At 36.2% G+C, this 11,910-nt stretch overlaps 1 protein-coding gene across 1 annotated transcript; it reads left to right on the top strand.

The window, feature by feature from the left end:
* Positions 1–4,685: 4,685 nt before the first annotated feature.
* On the top strand, positions 4,686–11,104 carry tmem33 (transmembrane protein 33). Its single transcript, XM_034883830.1, has 8 exons — positions 4,686–4,804; positions 6,098–6,165; positions 6,890–6,984; positions 7,092–7,279; positions 7,967–8,034; positions 8,307–8,440; positions 9,450–9,533; positions 10,072–11,104. The coding sequence occupies exons 2-8, from the start codon at positions 6,118–6,120 to the stop codon at positions 10,199–10,201; spliced, it is 747 nt and encodes a 248-aa protein (XP_034739721.1). The 5' UTR covers positions 4,686–4,804; positions 6,098–6,117; the 3' UTR covers positions 10,202–11,104.
* The last annotated feature ends 806 nt before the right edge of the window (positions 11,105–11,910 follow it).

The following is an 11,910-nucleotide window of genomic DNA, read 5'->3' as shown; positions in this document are numbered from 1 at the left end:
GTGCACACTTTTGTTAGGGAATGTTAATCGTATTAAGCTTTAATTCTTCACATTCCAAAACATGCAGAAAGCTCATGTCTTTGGTCTTGAATTCCCTTCTGTGACAATTGCATTAATCAGGAACAAGGTTTCACCGCAGGTTTTGTCTTTGCACACGTGTAGAGAGACAAGTGTGGAGTTAATGAAAGATCTTAGAGATGCTGAAAGGGTTAGGGGTTCATAGAAAATTAGTTCTGAGAAGAAATATGTACAGTAGCACACAGCGAAGACCTTGATGGAGAAAAAAATAGCATCATCAGATGATTTACATACCAGAGCCTTTTCCATAAAATGGATGACATGCATGCAGAAAAAAAAGCTTATGATCAAAGCTAAGAGGCCAAAAATCTGAATCCGGTCAGTGAATGCTACAGGAAAACATAGATGATCTCCCCCCCAAAAAGACGGTCTCACTGTCAACAGATGGACATTTTGACAGCAGCAGCTTCAAGTGAGTCCCTCAATACATTTTGTAAGAATGTTGCATGACCTGATGAAAACCATAGGAGCCTTTGTTTGTTTCTTTAGCTCAAACCTTAAAATCTTTACATCTTGTAGAAGCATAATCCTATTTTGCTTACCTGCACATGTTGAAGGCAGATGTCAACATGTTTGAAAGACTAGAATATTTCATACAGTAAACCACCAAATTAACCAATGAGCAGCTGAAACTACGAGAGCTGTGACCTCCATTCTGTAAATATAACTCTTATGAGGAGAGCAAATGTAAGAAGTTCTCTTGCAAATGTTGTCACTTTGAACTGTTTTGCCAATAATTAAGCAGTTATTTGTCCATTCAAAGTCTGTTTTGCTGTCAGTAAAAAGCATCAGAGCAAAATGTGACAAGGCCTACACTAACTAGTTTTTTTATCTAGACCTATATTTTCTTTTTTTATTATTCCAATCTAAAGAAAGTAACACAAATATAACTGCGTAAAGTGTTCGCAGGGAATTCATTCCCATCATGAAATAATCGTGAACGCCTTCTTTGATCAGGCAACAAAGAGATAAAAGGCAAAGAAGTCTGTTGATAACTCGGGTTATTGTTTCTTTAACCAGTTTGAGGGAAATGCACCGTGTCCTTCTTTTCCTCCCTATCAAACCAGCTCTTTCTTCCGGTCGTCTTCCTCGCTTGTCCCGATTTTCATCCCTTATACCCCAGCCTGTTTGTTTTGGTCCGAATAGATCCAGAGACTGAGATAGAGCGATTACAAGCGCATTCCTTTGAGTATACACCACGGTTTATTTCTTTTAGAAGGCTTTCACTTTGGTGTGTCACTCACTCTCTATTCTTTCTTTCTTTCTGAGAGATTTAAAGGAAACGGTTAAATAAAATGTAGGCTATAGGAATAAAGTGAGCGCAGGTCGGACATCTTTTTGTTGTTAACCCAGAGAATAAAAATATTATTATTATTTTAGTATTGTTGCTCTAAGTGATAGTAATCATCAAAGTCTCAATTAAAATATAATACGAATAGTTATAATAGCAGCATATTATTATAGAGTTTACCGAAATGTTCGACTTCAACTGCAGAACTTTATTTTTAATACAATTTCTTTCTTTGACTTTCGTTTCCTTTCTTTTTTTATTTCAAAGTATTTGTCTAAAAGAACCAGTAATTGTGCTTTAAATTTTGTTTTAGAGTATGGTCTTCCGTCGTTCCTTTTTTGTATTGTTATTTATCATAAGATGTCTTTATTGTATGTCTTTATGTAACCGATGGAAATAGAAGAAAAACCTCAAAACTGCTCTAAAATAAAAAAAAAAACTGAGCAATATTTCTGTTATATGGTTTATCGTTTCAATGAAATGCTCAACACATAATGTTATGAAACATAGGCCTATTCTACCTAACTGGGCTACAAACCCAAAACAAAATGTCATATTCAGTAGACTAAAACAGGATTTCATTTCATGTTTTTTTTTCTTCTAACTATTGCATATCAGCACTAATGTTTTTATCACACTTCTTCGTTGATTCGTTGTGTGTCTCTATAGTCAACAACAACATGGGGGATTATTTGCATCCCTTCACATCCCTTTAATATTCTATCGGTTATCCATACCAACCCTATTCATAATTTAGTGTATTTCTGTCTCTGAAAACGTGTCTCAGGATCTGACAGTTCTCCGTCAGAAGCCTGGGCAAATTAAAACTCGGGCAGAAAATGTCTCATTTAAATTCTCACCTTGAGCTCTCTGGTGACCGGTAATGGTCCGAGAGGAGCTGACGCTGAAAAAATCATCAAGGTCTATTCTAACTGTACGCTACCTGTTTGGAGTTCTGTCATGCCCGACATTTTAGACGAAATTATAAAGAAGAAAGAAAATATAGACTGATTTTGCAGCAGTTAGAATCATCAATTAAACATAGAAAATGCATGCGCCGCTGCAGCCTTACTTACTCTGTGTGCTGTGTTGAGTCTCCGCAGTTTAATTACAAGCCCTAATTTCCAATCGTAGATAGTGTCAAAAATATGCGACTATTTCTCAGAGATTCCCTTTAACAAGTGGAAACTTAGTGTCCTCCTGCACGATTTTATACATGATGAGCCGTCAGTAATGGGATTATTAAACAAAAACGTTTCAGGCGCTGGCGTTAACCTTTTTTAATGCCTAATTAGGTTTTGCAAAGAAATAATTAGATTCTACAGTGCTTACACTGCCTATATTTTCAAATGGCATCTGCAGCAAACACATCATCCTGCGACACTCGTGCCAATAATCTGCGGATATATGCGCTACAGCAGCAGCCAGATGTAAGATTTTAAAACATGTTGCGACCAAATAAGGTGCACTTAAAGCTAAAATAATCATCCAACACAAGCTTTAGGCCAAGCTGCAGGGACATGATTGTCTGGTGGACTGCGCCCTCTTGTGGTAACCTGCAGCATAACATTCAAAAAGACCAATGAAGTAGAACATAATTTGGATAGAACAAATATTCGAGAAATCTCTTATTCTACATGATTAACTAAATACAAACGAGCCTGATAATCGTTATCCAAGTTCTCGATCAGATCAGAGCCAAGCCTAAAAAAGAGGAGTCAGTTTGTTCTATAAAGATGTGGGCGTTGACCACTGCGCAGGCGCACTTTGAAGCGCAGGCGCACATTGAAGCTTTTTCCTTATGTCTTTAGACGTGATGCAAATGAGTAACTCAACATATATTGCACTATAGATCTTTAAATATCTTCCTTTATTGCAATATCACCGTGTAAGATACCTGGATGAGGACTTCTTGTTATGTGATCCCTAGAAGTGTCTTGTTTGTTAAAAATATCAAAAATATCAAAACGTGCCAACATCCATCTTTAAACAACGTATAAGCAGCAGAACGTAGTGCATTATTGTATCTCCTGTCACTTATATAGGCTAGTCTGAACTTCTGTTGAATTTAAAGTGTTACGTTTTGTATAGGAGTTGTTAATTAATGTATAAATAAATAAAGCCAATGAGCAAATATGTTCTTTTGAATCTGAGACTAATCAAAAGTTTCTAACAAAAACACTTTATCGCACAACTGAGTTTGGACAATATGGTTTTAAATATGAAAAAAAGTTGTTTGGTGTTGCACGGAAATTATTTTCTGGCAATAAATTCAGATAATATAAGATATAACTTGATTTGTCCCGAATGAAATTGTTGTGCAGCAAAACAAAGTAGGAAATAAAGAGTGTGAATATTACAATCTAAAATAATATTAAGGTGCAAATCCAAACTAATCATAAACATATACCAAAAAAAACTGATAAACAGTGTGTTTGGATCATAAAAAAAACAGATTAACAGTAGGCATCTTGCTGGGTTCAAGTTGCAAGTAGATACCCTGTGTATGGACAATATCAGACCTAAAGTATGTGTATAAGTGTAAGATTAGATTAGATTAGATTCAACTTTATTGTCATTACACAGGTACAGGTACAAGGCAACAAAATGCAGTTTAGGTCCAGAAGTGCAATAGCAGTAAGTGCAGGATATGCAATGGTTTCACAAGTGCGGGACATGGATATGTACTGAATAAATATAGAAATGAATACTATTGTAAACAGAATTTTACAGATAGATTTTTCCTATGAACATGATATATAGATAACAAGTATTGTGAGCAAGATTTACAGCTGGACATGTACTGAATATAATATACAGGTGGATGTTAATATAAAAATATTTTTTACAGATATGTACCATGAACATAATATACTAATGGTTTACAGAGTCTACAAGTGAATATGTAGGCTACTATGAATACAGACGGCTATTATTATAAACAGAATTTTTACAGATAGATATGTATAATAAGTTTGGCTAAAAGGAGCAGTATAATAAACTAATTATATATATATATATATATATATATATATATATATATATATATATATATATATATATATATATATATATTTATATATATATGTAAAAATTCTGTAAGGGAATGGTTAATAAAGAATGTTCATGATTATGCAAACGATTCAGTAATGTAAAGATAAATAATGTATATACCACATACTAAACGTTTTTTGAGTGCATTGCGCCTTTTATTGGTAAATAAATGTATTATAACCTTATTCTTCCATTCGAAAAAAGAGCAAGTCTTGTTGTAGTTCGTTATATTTACCACTAGGGAGAGTGGTGTCTGTGACCCAGACCCTCTCCTTCTCGCGAGAGACATTTTCCTTTTGAAGGCCAGCTGATCATTTACTTCAGTGTGGTGACTAGCCTGACACGTTTAAGTAAGCACGCAACCTCGACGCTGTACTACTGGTAAGCTGTGTGTTTTATTACTGCTATATATGTAATCAACCAGGAGGATTAATTCTGTACGAGATCCTTTAAACCGTTAACAAGCGTGAATGCACGAGGCTGCTAACGTTAGCGGAGGGTTTAGCTTAAATGCTAGTAACGATGGTAACAGGGAGAACATTCTAGAGCCACCTGCTACTAATGTTAGCATCAGTAAACCACCGACAGAAATCTTTAGTAAGTTACAGACGTGTGTCTGTAGTGATTCACTTTAAACAATGGTAACGCGTAGTCTTTTCCATTTGCATAGGTCCTCCGTTAAATAAAGTAGTCAATACTTTACGTTACCCAAACTAGCGTGGGCTAACGTTAATAGCTAGCATAGCTTTTTATCTTTCTCTCTGGTTACAGCAAATAATGGCCTTTATAGTTCGTCTGTTTCAATGAAGGTTAGCTAGTCTCATTGAAAGTAGCTAACACTTTCACTGTTAAAAGCCACAGTGTATTTAGGGTTTCCTCAGCACTCGTTAGCTCCAGTGGTGGAGGATGAATCACAGGGAAGTATTCAATACCAAACGGTGAAAACACTAATACAAGTGAAAGTCCTGCATTCAAGATGTTACTTAGGTAAAAGTACTAATGCAACACTGTAAAAAGACTCGCTCATAATTAAAAATCCTGCTTTGAACCCGTTACTTATGTAAAAGTATATAAGTATAATCAGGATAATGTACTAAAGTATTAGCTAAAAGTAAGAGTACTCAATGCAGAAATTGTTCCCTCTGACTATTTTCTTATACACTCACTTGCCTCTTTATTAAGTACACCTTGCTAGCACCAGGTTGGCCCCTTTTTTTAATCTTCAGAACTGCCTAACTAGGTGATGCAAACATTATTTTGTAGAGATTTTGGTAAAATTCAAGCATGACGTTTCACCACATCCCAAATGTGTTTTAATGGATTGACATCTGGTAATTGGAGATACCATTTGAGTACTTACATATGGTCATTGTCATGTGTGTACTTTGTTACATTCCACTTCTGCTATAAACAATGATTCACAGTCAGTCAAAAGGTAACGTTAGGTTAATAGGAAAAGAATAACAGTAAAAAAAATGCAGGTATGATTCCCAGGAGAAGCTGTGGCCTGCTGCTTTGAGACCAGTGAAAAGTTAGAGAAGAAATTATTATGCTAATTGGATAAATCTTTCTGGTGATTGACATTAAACTCAGGAAAAGTTTGTTAATTGTCACTCCTGTTAGTACGACTTCTCAGTATTGCTTCATAATGTACTATTTCTTTTCCCCCAACAGAGCAACCAACACTTCCAAAGATGGCCGAGACAAACCAACAAAGTCCTCCTCCCCAGCTAGGGCCTTTTGTAAGTTGTCCGTTTGATCCACACACTTCCAACTCTTTCTTTTCTTATAAGGTAAACTCTGATCAGACTGATACTTTATACAAAAAATCTTGTCACAAGGCTCACTACTCAGCCTTCACAAATATTTGTATAACGTCTTCTGTAGCTCTGGAGTCTTCTGAGAAAATAGCCCCTAACCCCCTTTGTGGAAACCCCAGTATTTAAAGTTGAACTGTTCCATGAATTAAACATCTTAAATTCTGAAGGGTGGTATTTATTTCAGAGCGGTGCTTAATATTGTGCAGGTGTTTCTTGTTGTTGTAGCTGTCATTTACAAATGCACAGCTATATTTTATCTGGAAGTTTTTTTTTTTCATTTAGCACTTAAATTATTGTAGCATAGTTACTAATGTTCTTGAGATATATTCTCGGCGATTAATGAATCCACAGAAAAATAATCTGCAACAGTTTTGAAAATCACTTGTTTGAGGCAAACACTCCAGTCTGGCTGGTAATGCTGAATGATGAGAGAACATGAAGGAGAGGTCTGAGACTTTCAGCAAATCAGTTGTCAGTATACAAGTGAAAACAGAATTCCCAACCTGTCAAGATTGTGTCCCAGCACTTTGCCCCTAACCCCTTTTCCCATGATGTTATATCATAATAGATGTAGGAGGTTTAACACTGCATCACATTTCCCAAAACCTCTGTCCTTTTATGTTTATTTTTTTTCTTTCTTCCATAGCAATTTTTAATGAGTAACAAGCTGGAAACTGCAATGTGGTTTTCACGACTCTTTACCGTCTACTGCTCAGTAATGTTTATTCTACCAATTTTGAGGTGAGTACTCTATGACAGTGCAAATCATCAATACACTGCATTCACCCTATTCTTCTTTCTCCCAGCCGAAGTAGATGTCAGAATATTTGACTGCTTGTGTATTTTAGACCCTATGCGGCAGCTAACTTCTATCAGCGAGCCTTGTTGGCGAACGCCCTCACCAGTGCCCTTCGCTTGCATCAAAGGCTTCCACGCTTTCAGCTGAGCAGAGCTTTCCTGGCCCAAGCTCTTCAGGAGGATAGCTGCCATTACCTGCTCTTCTCACTCATCCTGGTCAACTCCTACCCCATCACAAGTATCTTTTTCTCTTCAATTATAAGGAAAAGACAAATAGTGATTTATAGTTGATTTAATTTCTAATCTCATACAACTGTTATATAACATGGTTTCACTCTGCGCATTCAGTGGTTCTGATTAGTCCTATGATAATCCCATGATTTTAATCCTTAAAGATCCCACAACATGAAATTTCACTTTGAGGTTTAACAACATTTATGAGTTCCCCCACCCTGCCTATGGTTCCCACGTAGCTAAAATGGTGAAAGATATCGTATTCTGTCTTTGAGAAAATGAAAGCTCAGATGTGGGGGTCTGGAATCTTGCCCCTTATGAAGTCATAAGGGTCCTTCTTCTCATCATCTTCTCCTCCTCAAAAGCTACAGACACAGAAATGGCATGTCCTAAGGAAAGCTCATTGTGGGACTGGCTCTGGTGGCTGTAATTCTGCACCAAGGCTGAATTTTGGGAAAGAGACTTCCGAGATTGTATAAGGGGACCAATAAGGTCTATATCAAAGAGCATCCAAAAAACACCATGTCATGGGACCTTTAAAACATAATTGTTGCAGGAGAAAAACGCCAATAGCTGCACTAAATCATTATGGAGGGTTTATTCTATCTTTTTAGGTTACTGTAATGTACCTTGTACAATTTCATGTGACAATAAATTGATTGGTTGATTGATCCTTAACACTTGTGTCCAGTGAGCATCTTTCCAGTCTTCCTCTTCTCCTTGCTTCATGCAACTACCTACACAAAGAAAGTCCTGGATGTGAGTATTAGGCAGCAGTCCTCTGCTGTGACTTTTGACAGACAGCCTTTTGCTGAACATTGTTTAACCCTAAATGGTGTTTTAGTCATCTACTAAATTAACCAACCGTTGCCAAGACACCCAAATGCAATCTGAGGATGTAATAAAGCTGATGATTGATAATGTGATAACGATTACTTCTCTTTATCGGTAACATGTCAACTCTGTGCCTTACTTAAGACTAACTGCAGTTTTTTGTTGTTGGCTTCTCATGTTTTAATCTTTATTTGCAGTCTGTGGGTCCCAACAGCCTGATGTTTATCAGAAACCTCCTGGACAAACTTACATCCAATCAGCAGAACATCCTGAAGTTTATTGCCTGCAATGAGATCTTCTTGATGCCAGCCACTGTTTTTATGCTCTTTAGGTAAGTGCACATTAAGAAAGTGTTTGTTTTATTAATTTTGTGTAGAAACATTTCAGACCATTATTGCATTGTAATATCATTTACGTTGTCTACCAATATACTTTCTTTGATCAATGACGCTATGGAAGAAGTGATTGTGTTTGTCAGTTTTTTTTGTTGCTTATCCAACCAGTTCATCCAACCAGTTCATCAATCTTATGTTGCCAAAAATTCTTGGGGCAGATTATGAGTAACAAAACAGACCGGTACATGAAACCGAAAACAGAAGTACATGAAAATGCAATCCTGGAAATCCAAAAAGAATGTGACCAAACATTTTCGTATGCAAATCTTCAAGGCAACTGTCAGAGCACAGAGGCCAGATAGTCTTTGTGTTGGACTGCATTAGATTATGCTGTGTACAGTATGTGTGCAGAAACATACTAATATAGATTCATCCAGCATATTAAAACATTTTGGTGCTGCAGCTGGTTGGAGCAATCTGGAGCACAAGGAATGCAAATGGAGAAAACAATTACTGTTGCAAAATTTGCACAAGACATTATTCTATTTTCTTGTTACTGCACAGATTTAGATTAATAACAATGTTTCAGCCTGATCTTGCAGAATTACCTGAAATTACGACCTTTTCACCATTACATGGTGGTGTTAAAATTACCTGCCACCCCTGCTCAAACAATGCAAATGGGAAATCAGTTTGTTGTGGTGGACACAGAAATTGACTGGTTAAACACAGCCCTGTCGCAAAGTCAAACAAAGGAATTTCACTCGGGAGACCGCCATGTGTATACTGCGTGAAACCAAAAGTCAAAATTGCTATATTTTAACTTACAATTAACTTAAGTTGCAAAAACAATTTTGTGGTGTTCAGAGGTCCTTGTCATTGGCATATTTCTGGGATCAGATTGCAATTTTTATAAACACACTTATTTGCTGAACAAATGTTTATTGTTTATAATTAAAACATTGTAGAATCTACAATTGATTACATTTTACTTTCTTTTGTCAGTGGACAGGGGAGCTTGCTGCTGCCTTTCATTTACTACCGATTCCTCACCCTCCGCTATACATCCAGAAGAAACCCATACTGCCGGTAAGATTTTAAATAATACAAAACAATAGTTTTGAGCCATCCGTGGGACCTTATTCTTTGCATCAATGGGAGCCAACCTTAGCTCATCTTAGATGCAGTTTAGCGGTATCAGCGTATTTTGGCTAATAAGCTGCAAGAAAATTCAGTACAGAATTGGCAGAGATATGTTTTGAGGTAATACAGAAAAATAGTTGCAATAGTGTTTGTCCAGAGTTCAAGAGTGCACTATATATTCTGTCAAATCCAGTATTAGTCAGGCTCTACTACATGTTGTGGATGTGTGCAGAAACATACTAATATAGATTCATCCAGCATATTATACAGCTGGTCAGAGCAATCTGGAGCACCAGGAAGGCAAATGGAGAAAATGATTGCTGTTGCCAAATTTGCGCAATTTGATTGGAAATTAACATGTACTAAACTTTCAGTAGAATATAATCTGATGTAACACAGTGGTCTGCTATTCATAAATGTAAAACCTTAGTGACTTTACTGGGCTGTCAGAGTTGAGAATTAAACAAATCTGTTTCCACCACAGCACCTTGTTCACAGAGCTGCGAATTCTTCTGGAGCACTTCATCATGAAGCCTGCCTGCCCCACCTTCTTCAGGAAGATGTGCCTCAGCAGTATCGCCTTCATTAGCCGCCTCGCCCCCACAGGGGTCTGATTACACTCCATAAAAGTTTTTTTTGTTGTTGTTGTTTTTTGTTCCTCCACTTAAACTTTGATGAGGACAGACATTGTCATCAACAGAAGGAACTGTTTTTTGAATGTCAACTTTACAGCCTGTGCTCCAACTTCTCTGTAAATGAGTATAGTTGAAAGCAGCCAGTAATGCACTGAAGTCCCATGGTGATATTTCCTTCCCATGTTCTAAATGTGACCTCATTCAAGCAGTGGACACCCCTAACTTTGTTACGTTCACTGAATGCAGCACAGTAGACAACTGTGACCTGTATTTGCTGGCTGTTATTATTTTTTTCTTTTTTATGTCCTTATTTATTTATGAAATCACTTATTCTATGATGAAACATTAACATTCTGAGATTAGTAACTTAAATTAAAATGTGGTTCTACATAGTTATAAATGTTTTTTTTTTTTTTTTTTTAAATGATCATGTTGTGCTTGGATGGTTGGAAGATGGGGTTTGTTTGCAGCTTCTATGTTATCCAATTTCTTTTGTGTTCAAAGCATTCTATTTGATTTGTCTAAATGCCTAACTTTAAATGTATTCTATCAATGTCATCCACTTACTCTTAACAACTTATATCTATAAAGGTATGATGTCAAAATTGGTGTTGAATTGACAAACAAGAGATCTGCTGTATTTTACAGAATATTTTAAGGTACCAGACATTTTGCTGTAAGACTCATATTTGAAATAATTTGCACAATGCCTGTCTTGTTTCTCAGTTTGAAAGCTGTTTTGAATGTGATTCATTTATTTAGTTTTCTTGCGTCAATTTATTTTTCTGCCATTTTAAATGTGTTTTATTTGCCTACAGGCAAACCACATTTTTATGACAAGAATAAAATGATCTTTTATTAAACCAACAAAATATCAAAAAACAATTATGTGGTTTGTGCGTGCAATACGTTTTAATTTGATCTTGGCATCATGCATCGTAAACTAATTAAGCACATTTGCCTTCCATATGGCAATATGATACAAATTAAAATTATTTCTATGCAGGCCATGTGTTTTGACCAAAATATATCTACTGAGGGGAAGTTTATTCTTGTAATTAAAAGTAGTTTTACCCAAACAACCTTACCTTAAGGTTAGATAATGTAACTAAAGATAAACTTACAAGCTTTCAACTTTGCCTTGTATTGTTAGCGTATAGTTTGTTAGCAAAAAGCTTCTTTCATTTTTTACTTTAAGCCTGTTCTATTGCAGTAATATTTATATAAGGACACTACAAATTCCAAGTGCAATGTATACAACTCTTCTGCCATGAAGTGTACGTTTATGATGCCCATAATATTTTGTGTTGTGACGCTTCATTAGAGGTGTTAACCGTTTCAGCATTGAGTGCATATTTAGTAATGTGTTGTACTTGACTGTATTATATTCAGATGCGTTTCTAACATGTTGCCACCCTCATGTATACAAAAATAGGGAGGCCAAATAATTAGAAACACCTCTGAATATAATGTAGTCAAGTACAGCACCACACTTCAATTATCTGAGAAATACCGTGTGACGCGGTCGTCAAAAACCCTTATCAATTTATGGCAAATATGTTGTAACAATTGCACTACATTGTACAGGTGAACCTAATACAGAGTATATACCGATATCTAGCGTGACATTAAGTCATGCAGTATCATGGAAAATAAATACAACTCCGCCTCAGAGCTAAGATAGCGTA

Source organism: Etheostoma cragini, chromosome 10, assembly GCF_013103735.1.
Source record: "Etheostoma cragini isolate CJK2018 chromosome 10, CSU_Ecrag_1.0, whole genome shotgun sequence".
Classification (NCBI taxonomy): domain Eukaryota; kingdom Metazoa; phylum Chordata; class Actinopteri; order Perciformes; family Percidae; genus Etheostoma; species Etheostoma cragini.
Note: the sequence above shows the minus strand (reverse complement) of the source record. Positions and strands in the feature narration are given on the sequence as shown.